This window comes from Chiloscyllium plagiosum, chromosome 35, assembly GCF_004010195.1.
Source record: "Chiloscyllium plagiosum isolate BGI_BamShark_2017 chromosome 35, ASM401019v2, whole genome shotgun sequence".
NCBI classification, from domain to species: Eukaryota; Metazoa; Chordata; class Chondrichthyes; order Orectolobiformes; family Hemiscylliidae; genus Chiloscyllium; species Chiloscyllium plagiosum.
In genome coordinates, this window is record NC_057744.1 from 33,653,865 (window position 1) to 33,667,052 (window position 13,188).

The window sequence follows — 13,188 nt, forward strand, 5'->3', positions numbered from 1 at the left end:
GTCTGACCTATCACCCTCACCTTGACCTCTTTCCACCTATCACATTTCCGACGCCCCTCCCCCAAGTCCCTCCTCCCTATCTTTTATCTTAGCCTGCTGGACCAACTTTCCTCATTCCTGAAGAAGGGCTAATGCCCGAAGCGTCGATTCTCCTGTTCCCTAGATGCTGCCTGACCTGCTGCGCTTTCCCAGCAACACATTTCCATCCCATGAGTGAAAATGTCTAGTTTCATCTTTTGGAGAATATGTTTGAATATTTTATGTAGAAATAGAGTTTTGAATCCTGTTAATGGCTGATCAAATAATGGAGTCAGTAAGATACACTTCATTTTTAATGTTGCCTCCTCCAAAATGGTCTGGTTGTGCTGTTAAAGCTGTTGTAATTATTATAATTATTGATCCTCATGCTCCATTGGATGCTCCAGTATATTTGTCCCAAAGTCCCAGTGCCTGTTACATCATCAGAAAGTAAAGGGTTGGAATTAAAGGTATCTATCATAATCACTGGCACTGCTGTAGCAATGCTCAGTGAACCCTTTAATGTTGCACATGTTGTCATCTATGACCTATACTGTCTTAGTATACCATTTCTAATATATTACACTCAGCCAATTAGTGTACAGTTCAAAAGAAAGAACAGGCCGGTACTACCTGAATTTACATTTATTGTGATTCTTTGTTTGCTCATTAGTAAAGATGTTTAGTTTCATCTATTGGAGAATATGTTTGATTATTTTGTGTGGAAATACAGTTTTAAATCCTATTGATGGCTGATCAGATAATGGAGTCAGAAAGATACACTTCATTTTTAATGTTGTCGCCTCCAAAATGGTCTTAAAAGGCTTTTGAGAGTATATTGTGGGCTGACATTCTTTCAGTCATTATGCTGAACCTAATAACAATAGACTCCGTGGAGAAGCTGTGATATGGAACTGTTGGGAAGAACACCTGATTTATCCTTAAAATGATAGTGTGCTTTTATTTATGATATATTAATTTATGTTTCCTGTTCAGTAAACCTGGCTTATCATTTAAAGAAATCATTTAATTTTATATTGTCTGGTCATGGCCTGAGAAGGTTCTGAGACACTCTAAAGTTAATTAAGTAATTTTTGAAGCAGTTGCTTTTGATATAGGAAACCTAGCAGCCAATTTGCTCACAGCAGGCTCCTGCAAGCAACATGATAAATTCAAGAGATGTGGGTAAACTAGCAAGATCAACATTTAAAATCTGTCATTGCTCATAAAGTGAGTAGCTTGCTTGTCTATTTTAGAAGGCAGCTAAGAGTCAACTATATTGCTATGGGTCTGCCGTCATACGTCATATGTCGACCAGATGGTGTAAGGATACCAGCTTTCACTTCCTAAAGAATGTTAATAAATCAGGTAAAAGTCACCTTACTCTGACTGGACTATAGGGCTGCTCTCTCATTGAGAGATGACTGGTGGTGGTTTAACCTAAAATTCATCACTCTTCAAGCAACTGGGAGGTTGAGAAGATGAGCCTTTCATGGTAACATCAACTGATACAGGAATTGAGCCCATGCTATTGGTGTCACTCTCATCACAAACCAGCTGTCCAGCCAACTGAGCTGACTGACCCCTGATTGAATGAGATAGGTTTTTACAACAATTGATGGTGGTTATCATGGTCATTATTGCTGAAACAAGTTTTGAATTTGTTAGTTGAATTTAAATTGCTCTAGCTGCTAAGGTGCAGTTTGAATTTGTGTCTCTGGAGCATTGGCCTTGGTCTCTGGATCGCTAGTTAAGTGGCTATATTACTATGCTCCTGCTTCCCTCAAAATTACCAGATAACCTGCTTTTGATATTGCTTGAAGGTTAAATATCAATCTAAACACCAGGAAGAACTCCCATGCTTTCCATCAAAATAGTGTCATGGATTTTTTGCGTCCATCTGACAGGACAGGCAAGATCTTGATCTGACATCTAATCCTACAGACAGCACTTCTGGAAGTGTAACAGTTTCTCTCTGCTATACTGCAGTGTCAGCATCAGTGTTGAGCTTAAGTCTGTAGATATGGATTGTGTCCAACAACCTTCTGACCCAGAGATAAGAGAGATATCCACTGAGACATGGCTGTCACCTTTCTAGCTGACAGCTTGTTAATTGGTGGTCCCTAGAACTTGAACAATTAAGAATAATCATTTTTCTTAGACTCACAATGTTTCTCTCTCTGACATTTGCACACATACAATTTGGTTGTAACAAATTTATTTTGTTTACAATTACAGGTTATTTTAGTTAATTTCCCTTGTGCCTCAGATCTTTTTTGCAAGATGATTTTGCAGACCTTGTAAATCCATGCTCCAGCAATCTCTAATCTTACTCATTTACTTTCTTTTGTGTTCACATGAAGGGTGACCTAGCCTGAATCCTTGTCATATTGCCTTTAAAATCTTTTGGGGCAATTTTGCTTATCCCTGGAGCTCATATTGCCTTTGTTGATTCTTCAATCAGGATGAATCCAGTGGTCGGAATCTATCTTTGTAATCCCATTGTTTCAGATACAGCTTCTTCTCCCAATACAGGTTTTTCTAAATTTCCATCATTCTTGAGCTTCAATTCTCAGACAATTGCTCCAAGGGATAGTTATTATTCTCTCAGCTCATAAGCTGTTCAATTTTCTCAACCTTCGTTTCTTGTCTTTAACATTCTAAGCACACAGTGGTCTTAGCAAGTGGTCTTGCTTGTCTCTGCTTACTCCTTGTTTAAATAACATGAGAAAATGGTTCGAAGTTTCAGAGATACCATTTCAGCGCACCATGTGACATGCTTCATGTCTCTACTGAGAAACTCTTATAAAAATAGAAGGAAGGAGCTGAGAAAGTTTAAAAAGTCCTGAGTTGAAACTTAAATCAGCAAAACCAACAATTTTTATTTGCACAGCACATTTAGTAAAAACTTGCAAGGCATTTCACAGCTATGTTCTCAGGAGCAAAAACCATGGGGATGCATAAGAGGTTCGAATTGGAATTTCCTACCCCTCCTGTTAGACACCTGTCTTAATCACAGGCATTAAACACAAACTCATATCTGAATCCTAGGAACAGACTTCAGGTGTAGTCCAGTCAGCCACAATCAAACAGCTTGCATTCAGTAGTAAGGATGGTAGAGTCAGCACATTATCATTGCACTGGGAGTTTATTAGATTTAAGCAAGCCTGCTTGTATTGAGGCAAGACTCAACGAGAACCAGCACAAGAAGTGGGAGTATATTATAAGGGAAGTTGGAAGAAAACTGAAGTTTGAATTGTTAACAAATTATAAGAGGTTCGTGTTAATAATTGTTTGATGTCAATTTTGACAAAAACATCCCAGAGGGAACAGGGAATGGTTTGGTTCAGATTCCTGATATTTATACTTTGAATATTTATATTTATATTTATACTTTAACAAAATTTGACAAATGCTATATAAGGAGATAATCGGGTAGATGAGTAAAAAATTGGCCAAATGCTTTAAGAAATGTATTAAAGGAGGAAAACAAGGTGGTGAGACAGAGGCTTAGGTAGGGAGCACCAAAACTAAGGGTTGAGACAAAAAAAGGCTTGGCCACTAGTAGCAAACTGATTAAAATCATCCAGAATTAACAGGAGTGCAGATACCTCTGAGTGCCGCAAGCTGCAGTGATAGAGAGGGGTGAAGGTACAGAAGGAATTGAAAATAATCAGAAGTTGAAAATGGGGTTGTTCCTTTACTGGGAGCATAGATAAACAGGATTTGGTGTAAGTTCACAGCCAGCATAGATCTGATATGTTTTCTCTGTGACAAACAAGTTAAATCTGTGGCATGTAATAACCATCTCATTACATCTAGAGGCAATTCAGCCCAACAGGCCCATCCTTCAAAAGAGGGTAACTACATAAGCAAATTTTGATAGTTACAACCAGATGGATTTTTAAAAATTATTTTGGTCTATTTCCTCTGTCCGTGAAAGGTATTTTATGATTTCTCCCATGGTGAATTTGGAAGCAGTGGGCATTTAATTGGGAGGAAGGGTGACAAGTGAAGTGACATCTATCCTCCCACCTCCATCCCAGTTAAGTCCACGACAGAAAGGTCCATGAATATGTCTTCTGCCCTGCCACCAATTCAGATCCTTAAATAGGACATTAATGCGATAGGATCTCATCTTCTGTTAGCAGTCGAGCCTATAACCATGAAGAGAGCATGACTGTGTGGATTGTTTGTAGTCTTTGGGATGGTGGAATGGAAATTCTGGTTCATTAAAGCCTAATTGAGAGATACAGCTTCCGAGTGGAGGGAGGTTCACCTGTAGCTCTGATGATGTGAAACCCTCCTGTTATCATTCACCTCTGCCCTCACTGGCTCTGTGACTCTAGGCCTCCAGTTGCTGCATTTCCAGCAGCAACCTTCATCTCCTGGTGGCATTTCTGAGTGGAAGTGCTGCCAGCCTGTGATAGGTCTACACAGGCAGGTGTTCTCTGAACCTTGGGAGTCTTGCTACTGGCCTGTTAATCACTTGATTGTCTCGCAATTTTGTGGGTCTTCTTCAAAGAAAGCAAGGTGGGTTTTTTGACAGCTCTCCACCTGGTGACTGAGACTCACCATTGTCTCTGTGAAATTCACCTCACTGTCTATCCTGTTTATTTTCTTGTACATCCAGAAAGGATCACATTTGGTATCTCTTTTCAATGCTGAAAAATCAATATTCCTTCTCTCTTTCTTCATAACTGAGGCTTCAATTCTCAAACTCAAATTCGAACTGGACACCATGCTGAAATTGGGGTTTAGTAAGAGCAGTTGATGTGCCCTGTCTTTTACCTCTTATAGGCATGATCTTGGCTTTATTCATTGCATCAGCTGTTTATACAGAACCTCAAGATGATTAAGAGCCTGGTTCCTTTCTTGATAGACTATTGTTCTTTTCATCATTATTCATGGAGAACATGACATTCCTTTGTTCAGGACATGATATACTCAGCAATCAATTTATCTGCCATTTTTCTACCACCAGCATATTTTGAACAGTCTGTTGTATGAGTTCTGATCTATTCTCTCTCATTCATTCTGTTGCCTTTTCTAGTCTAACAACATTTGTGAGTTTGACAAAATAGCAATGGATTTTTGAATCCAAGTTGCTAATGTCCCTAACAACCATGGGCTTTGTATTCAAATCACTTATTCATCCATCTCAAGCCAATGCTAGTGTAACTCCGCTGACAGGTACCATCTGCTTTTCTTTTTTTTTTGAAATTTCTCACCTAATACCAAGCCTTACAAAGTATTGTCAAAGAATTCCACTTTACTGATGGCCTTTCTCTAGGAACTTTATCAGATGTCTTTTGTAAGGCTGACCACAGTCACGAGGAAAACATGTTAAAGAAAAAGAAAAGGATGGAGATAATAGGCATGAGCAGTTGGGTGAGGGATCTGATTAGAGTGCTCTTTGACTTCTACTTGGGGGCCCTACTTTGGAGATGTGGTAATGTTCATGAGTTGTCATTTTGTTTCCAATAATCTTTTCATTATCACAAAAACAGGCATTAGAGTTTAATGACAGGATCTCTGCAGTTACCTTTCCCATCTAACATGCCCTCAGTCTGATTTTACACAGAGAAAGTAGTGGGCTGTCTGCCTGGCTCTGTTCAAGAATGTTCCATTGCTGTCCTGGTAAGTGAAGGACTCACTCCGGTGTAGAAGAAACCATTCTTAGACAACAGCTTTTTTGGGTCGCAAATTGTAATGAATTTAAAACCAAGGGAAAAGGAATCAAAGACTTTTTGGAAGCACATAAATTGATGGAAAATGTTGCGCAATCTCCACTACTTCTCTGGCATCTCTTGGTGCTCTATGACTGGTATTAAGGATTGCAGCCTGGGAGCAGCCTGGGTCTCCCAATCACTGTACTATCAGGTGGTCTGTTCCCAGTGACACTACTAATGCGAAATTCAACCCATTATTTATTCAAGGAGTTGTAAACAAATGTATGATTCACCAATATTTTTCTAAACATAAAACCAAGTCACTATATGCTGGCCAAGAGCGTAGGGAAATGCAGGCCTCTCTCAATTATGATTCCTGTAACTAGCTATCAGAAATGTACTCTGACATGGGGAAGGGAGGGTTCCCAGATTACATTATTGGGTAAAGTCTGAGGAGCCAAGGAAAAGGCAGAAAAGGAGAAAATCACCTTCACCTCTCTCCTTCTACTGACAGCAAATCTCATCCATAGCACAGACCCTTATGGAGCTATACTGATGGGCGGCACGGTGGCACAGTGGTTAGCACTGCTGCCTCACAGCGCCAGAGACCCGGGTTCAATTCCCGCCTCAGGCGACTGACTGTGTGGAGTTTGCACGTTCTCCCCGTGTCTGCGTGGGTTTCCTCCGGGTGCTCCTGTTTCCTCCCACCATCCAAAAGATGTGCAGCGTCAGGTGAATTGGCTATACTAAGTTGCCTGTAGTGTTAGGTAAGGGGTAAATGTAGGGGTAGGGGTGGGTTTCGCTTCGGCGGGTCGGTGTGGACTTGTTGGGCCGAAGGGCCTGTTTCCACACTGTAATCTAATCTAATCTGATCTTTGTTCAAAGGTAAGAGGCCAGCCAACATATTTCTTATCTTGAGGGTTAATCTTCAGATTTTCTTGAGGGCTGCTTCTTGACTTTTGGGAACTCATTTTTGATTTTCAGGGGCTCCTTTCCCACTCTCTCTAACCCACTGTTAGGTTTTGCAGTCAGCCAGTAATAATACCTGCACGCAGATCTTGCTGTGTTGACTAAATCAGGATTTGGACTCTCACAGAGGCAGGATTGGAATAATTCATCAAGATTCCCAAAAATTACCAATTGACCATGAAGCTTAAGACCACAGAATACAAGGTAAGTATTAATTTCTTAAACGGCAAGGTCCCTTGTAAGAGACTAGTTTGCAACATTATAGTGTATTAAATTGGGGATAGTGTACTGACATGGATAGAGAACTGATTAGCAGACAGGAAGCATTTGGAGAGTCGGAATGAAAAGATATTTTTCTGAGTGGCAGGCAGTGACTAGTAGGGTACTAAAGGGATCAGTGCTCCAGCTATTCACAATATATATTAATGGTTTAGCTAAGAAAACTAAATATAATACTTCCAAGTTTGTAGATGCCACAAAGCTGGGTGGGAAGGTGAGTTGTGAGGAGTATGCAGAGGTGCTTCAGAGTGATTTGGGCAAGTTAAGTGACTGTGAAAATGAATGACAGATGAAGTGTCAGTTGAATAAATGTGAGGTTATCCACTTTGATAACAAAAACAGGAAGGCAGATTATTACCTGAATGGCAATTGGGAAAGGAGGAGATGTAATGAGACACGGGTGGCCTTGTTTGTACATCATTTACTGAAAATAAGCATAGCAAGAGGATTTGAATACAGGAGTAAGGATGTCTTGTTGCAATAATACAAGGCATTGGTAAGACCACACCTAGAATGTGGTTTGCAGTTTTTATCTCATAGAATTGCTACAGTGTAGAAAGAGGCCATTCAACCCATCGAGTCTGCACTGATTCTCCAAAGAACATTCCACCAAGACCCAACACCCCCCACCCTCCCCCACACACACATCCCCATAATTCCATATTTACCATGGCTAATCCACCTAACCTGGACATTATAGACAATTTAGCATGGCCAATCCACATAACCTGCACAACTCCCAGAGGAACCCACATAGACCTGGTGAAAACATACAAACTCCTCCTTATCAGAATATTCTGGCTATGGAGGGAGTACCATGAAGACTTACCAGACTGATTCCTGGGATGGCAGGACTGACATGTTTAAGAGACTGGATCAGTAAGGACGATAGTCGCTGGAGTTGTATCTTGGTTAAAACTGAAAACTCAAGCAAAATGCTTGTTCAATTTTCCACTGTTTCCTTGCTCACTTTGCTCTCTGTTTTCTTCTTCAAGGTTCAGCTATCTTTGTACTCTTTTTGCTGTTTTTTAAAATTTTGTGCCCAATCTTCTAACCAGCCATCTGTCTTTGCACAATTTTGTGCTTTTTAAACAAAGTTTGACAGTATCTTTAACATTTAATTAAACACAGATGTAGGTCCATCCCTTGCAAATTTCCCCACTCATTGAAATATATCGATTCTGGTATTCTGAAATATCCCCTTAAATGTCTGTCACTGCATTTCTTAACCTAATTTGCCGAGTCACTTTAGCCAGATTTTCTTTTATGTCCTCATAATTCCGATTTTTAAAAAAAGTTATCGTAAAATTTTAAGATATTATGGTCACAGCAACCTTCACCTTGAGATGATTCATTAATCCCATCTAATTATACAATATTAGCCTACCCTCTGACTGTAACATGCAACTTTCTAAGAGATTACTAAAAAATGTTCTATAAACTTGTCATTTATCTTTGTGCATCAAATGACACAAAGGTCGTGGTATTGTAGAGAGTGTCGAGGGCTGTTGCAGGCTACAACAAGACATTGGAGAAAGTGAGGACTGCAGATGCTGGAGATCACAGTTGAAAAGTGTGGTGCTGGAAAAGCACAGCAGGTCAGGCAGCATCCAAGGAGCAGGAGAGTCAATGTTTCAAGCATGAGCACTTCATCAGGAATGAGGGGGTGGCCGAAGGGAGCTGAGAGATAAGCGGGGTAGGGCTGGTGGGAAGGTAGCTGGGAATGCAATAGGTAGATGAAGGTGGGGGCTGATGTTGATAGGTTGGAGAAGAGGGTGGAATGGATAGGTAGGAAGGAAGATGAACAGGTAGGACAGTTCAAGAGGGTGGTGCTGAGTTGGAAGGTTGGTTCTGGAATAAGTTGGGGTGAGGGGAAATGAGAAAACTGGTGAAATTGACATTGATCCTGTGTTGTTGGAGGGTCCCAAGGCGGAAGATGAGGCATTCTTCCTCCAGGCTTCAAGTGGCTAGAGGTAGGCGGTGGAGGATGCCTAGGACTTGCATGTCCTTAGCAGGATGGGAGGGGGAGTTAAAGTGTTTGGCCACAGGCTGGTAGGTTTAATTTCACCAGTTTCCTCATTTCCCCTTCCCCCACCTTATCCCAGATCCAACCTTACAACTATCTCTGGGACACATGCACTAAACAACCCCACCGCCCTGTGGCTGAAGACTTTAACTCCCCTCCCACTCTGCCATGGACATGCAAGTCCTGGGCCTCCTCCAACGTCTATCTCAAGCCACCCAATGCCTGGAGGAAGAATGCCTCCTCTTCCGCCTTGGGACCCTCCAACCACTCATGATCAATGTCGGTTTCACTAGTTTTCTCATTTCCCCTTCCCCACCTTATCCCAAATGCAATCGTCCAACTTGACATCGCCCTCTTGAACTGTCCGATGTGTCCATCTTTCTTCCTAGCGAAAGTGAGTACTGCATATATCTTTCTTCCCACCTATCCGCTCCCGACCTATCACCGTCACCCCCCATCTTCATCTACCTATTGCATTCCCAGCTACTCTTCCTCCCAACTCCCCCCGCCCCACCAACCCATTTACCTGTCAGACCCCTTGGGCTACCTCCTCATTCCTGATGAAGAGCTCATGCTCAAAATTTCGACTCTCCTGCTCCTTGGATGTTGCCTGACCAGTTGTGCTTTTCCAGCACCACATGTTTCGAATATAACAAGACATTGACAGGATGCAGAGCTGGACTGAGAAGTGGCAGATGGAGTTCAACCTGGATAAATGTGAAATGATTCATTTTCGAAGATCAAATTTGAATGCAGAATACATGGTTAAAGACAGGATTCTTGGCAGTGTAGAGGAACAGGAGGATCTTGGGGTCCATGTATATACCTCTAAGTTGCCACTCAAGTAGATAGGGTTGTTGAGAAGGTGAATGGTGTTTTGGCTTTCATTAGTAGGGGGATTGAGTTTAAGGAGAAAGTGAGGACTGAAGATGCTGGAGATCAGAGCTGAAAATGTGTTGCTGGAAAAGCGCAGCAGGTCAGGCAGCATCCAAGCAACAGGAGAATCGATGTTTCGGGCATAAGCCCTTCTTCAGGAATGGCCTTTCCTGAAGAAGGGCTTATGCCCGAAACGTCGATTCTCCTGTTCCTTGGATGCTGCCTGACCTGCTGCGCTTTTCCAGCAACACATTTTTAGGATTGAGTTTAAGAGCCACAAGGTTTTGCTGCAGCTCTATAAAACCCTGGTTAGACCATACTTGGAATATTGTGTCCAGTTCTGGTTGCCTCATTATAGGAAGGATGTGGATGCTTTAGAGAGAGTGCAGAGGGGATTTACCAGGCTGCTGCCTGGATTGGAGGGCTTGTCTTATGAAGGGAGGTTGAATGAGTTCGGCTTTTCACACTGTAGAGAAGTAGGAAGAGTGGTGACTTGATAGAGGCGTAAAAAGTAATGAAAGGCATTGATAAATTAGATAGCCAGAGACTTTTCCCCAGGGCAGAAATGGCTGTCATGAGGGCTCATAATTTTAAAGTGATTGGAGGAAGGTTTGGGAAGATGTCAGAGGTACGTTCTTTTCACGGAAAGTGGTCAGTGCATGGAATGCACTGCCAGTGGTGGTAGTAGAGTCAGAGACATTAGGGATATTTAAGCGACTGCTAGACAAGCACATGGATGACAGTAAATTGAGGGGTGTGTAGGTTAGGTTGATCTTAGATTGAGATAAATGCTCGGCACGACATTGTGGATGGAAGGGCCTATTCCATGCTGTACTGTTCTGTGTTCTATCACTCTATATGTGGATTATAATCTCAGATGATTATTGCTGTGCCATTCCAATAATTTCTCATTTTTTAAAATCCTCTATTCTTCCATGTGGTTACTGTTAGTGTGTTTGTACGTAACTCCCACAAATGACTTCTTGCTTTTATTATTTGCCATTTCGACCTAAACAGTTTCTATATTCTAGTTTTCTGAACTTAGGTCATCTGTCTCTTTTGTGCTAATGCCATTATTAACTAACAAAGTTGGCACTTTTTTTAAGTTTCCTGTCCTTTCTATCTTTCCTGCACCCTGCAAGATTCAAGTTATCCTGCAGCCATGTCTCAGCAATGTCTACTAGACCGTACATTACATTTCGTTTTTTTCACTCAGTTTACCCATTTATTTTTCAATGCTATATTCTATGTGCTTTTACATTTTTTGTAAATTGTAGACTTCTCTGTTGGATGACTCTTAGATTTCTATTCTTTATCCATTCTTCTCATGGTCTGTTTATCATTTCTTTTTTAATACCTTTCTCTTCGACCTTGACACTTCTCTGACTTGCCAGAGATTTCCAAATTTGATTCCTTGCCCCCATTGTTTAGTTTAAAATCCTCTCTACTTACCAAGTTTTGTGGATGGCTAGAGCACCGACCCCAGCACAGCTCAAGTGGAGACTATTCCATCAGCACTGATCTCACTTTCCTTATTGATGTCAGAGCTCCGCAAACTAGAATCTACTTCTTCCACACCAGACTTTGAGTAATGCATTTGTCTCCCTAATCTGATTTATCCTATAATTATTCGCACACAGCTCAGGTAGTAATACAGAGAAATGACCTTTGAAGTTCTGTTTCTTAATTTGTCATCCCATTTGGCAAAAGACAACAAGCATAGGTTAGCAACTATTTTTTTTCAAAACATTGATGCACACTTCCACACAAAAATGGGCAGCACGGTGGCACAGTGGTTAGCACTGCTGCCTCACAGCGCCAGAGACCCGAGTTCAATTCCCACCTCAGGCGACTCTCTGTGTGGAGTTTGCACATTCTCCCCGTGACTGCGTGGGTTTCCTCCGAGTCCTCCGGTTTCCTCTCACAATCCAAAAATGTGCAGGTTAGATGGATTGGCCATGCTAAATTGCCCATAGTGTTAGGTGAAGGGGTAAATGTAGGGGAATGGGCATGGGTGGATTGCGCTTAAGCAGGTCGGTGTGGACTTGTTGGGCCGAAGGGCCTGTTTCCACACAGGAAGTAATCTAATCTTAAAAAAAACTATCATCTTAAACACACCTGCCACAGAATGGTGATTTCAAAGTTAAAGTATTTGCATTGAAGATTCACAAAGTGAGAACATTTTTAAAGGGAGCTACACTCAGCTATTTGAATCTCAATCACAGATTTAAATATAACAATAGACAAAATGTTCATTACATTAACCACAAATCCCCTCACCCCTCCCTCCCATTTAATAGCTGCTCAAAATATGTAGCTTTAAATTTGAGATTCCACAGTCATTTGTAAGAAATTCATGATCTCGGTGATTTCAGATTTTAACAACTCTGGGTGAACTGAGTTGTTTTTGTTAATAGGTTTAAGACTTTTTTTTCTTGTTTCCAGTCTCCTTCTCCCCCACACTTTCTTCTCCTCTACTGCAACATGGCAGGCCACACCCCAGCCTACCTCTCAATCATCCCTTCTATCCTGCACACCACCTCTTGAAGTATCTTCCCTACCCCAACCTTGCATACAGCATTGACATCCCTTGGAACCCATATGCATTCTGTTCCTTCCCCATCATTCTTCAAACCCCCATCTTCACAGCAGCAGTCCCATTTACCCAGCAGATGGTTACCTGATGCCAGTATCTCAGTATAATACAATAAGCTTCAATCTGCAATACATAATACAATAAGCTTCAATCTGCAATTTGAGAGGGAGAGGGTACAATCGGAAGTGACAATTTTTCTGTTGAATAAAGGGAACTATGGAGCTATGAAGGAGGACCTAGCCAAAGTTCAATGGTGCAATACCTTAGCAGGGATGACAGTGGAGGAACAATGGCGGATATTTCTGTGTATAATGCAGAAGTTGCTGGATCAGTTCATTCCAAAAAGGAAGAAAGATCCTAGGAGGAGGCATGGGTGGCCGTGGCTGACAAGGGAAGTTAAGAAACATATAAAGTTAAAAGAGAAAAAGTATAACATAGCAAAGATAAGTGGGAAAACGGAGGACTGGGAAGCTTTTAAAGAACAACAGAGGATTACTAAGAAGGAAATACGCAGAGAAAAAATGAGGTACGAAGGTAAACTGGCCAATAATATAAAGGAGGATTGTAAAAGTTTTTTTAGGTATGTGAAAGGCAAAAAAATGGTTAGGACGAAAATTGGGCCCTTGAAGACAGAAACAGGGGAATATATTACGGGGAACAAAGAAATGGCAGAAGAATTGAATTGGTACTTCAGATCTGTGTTCACTGGGGAAGACACAAGCAATCTCCCTGAGGTAACAGTGGCTGAAGGA

General features: G+C 41.4%; 1 protein-coding gene across 6 annotated transcripts in view; it reads right to left on the bottom strand.

Moving 5' to 3' along the window:
- The window catches only part of kirrel3a (kirre like nephrin family adhesion molecule 3a), a 568,693-nt gene that overhangs the window by 25,977 nt on the left and 529,528 nt on the right, over positions 1 to 13,188 (bottom strand). For 3 of the 6 annotated variants that reach the window (XM_043676910.1, XM_043676908.1, XM_043676911.1), the window contains exon 14: positions 7,297 to 7,362. The exons of the other annotated variants lie outside the window; for them this stretch is intronic. In XM_043676910.1, the coding sequence (XP_043532845.1) occupies positions 7,297 to 7,362 (66 nt within the window). The remainder of the gene's footprint in view (positions 1 to 7,296; positions 7,363 to 13,188) is intronic. 6 annotated transcript variants of the gene reach the window in all.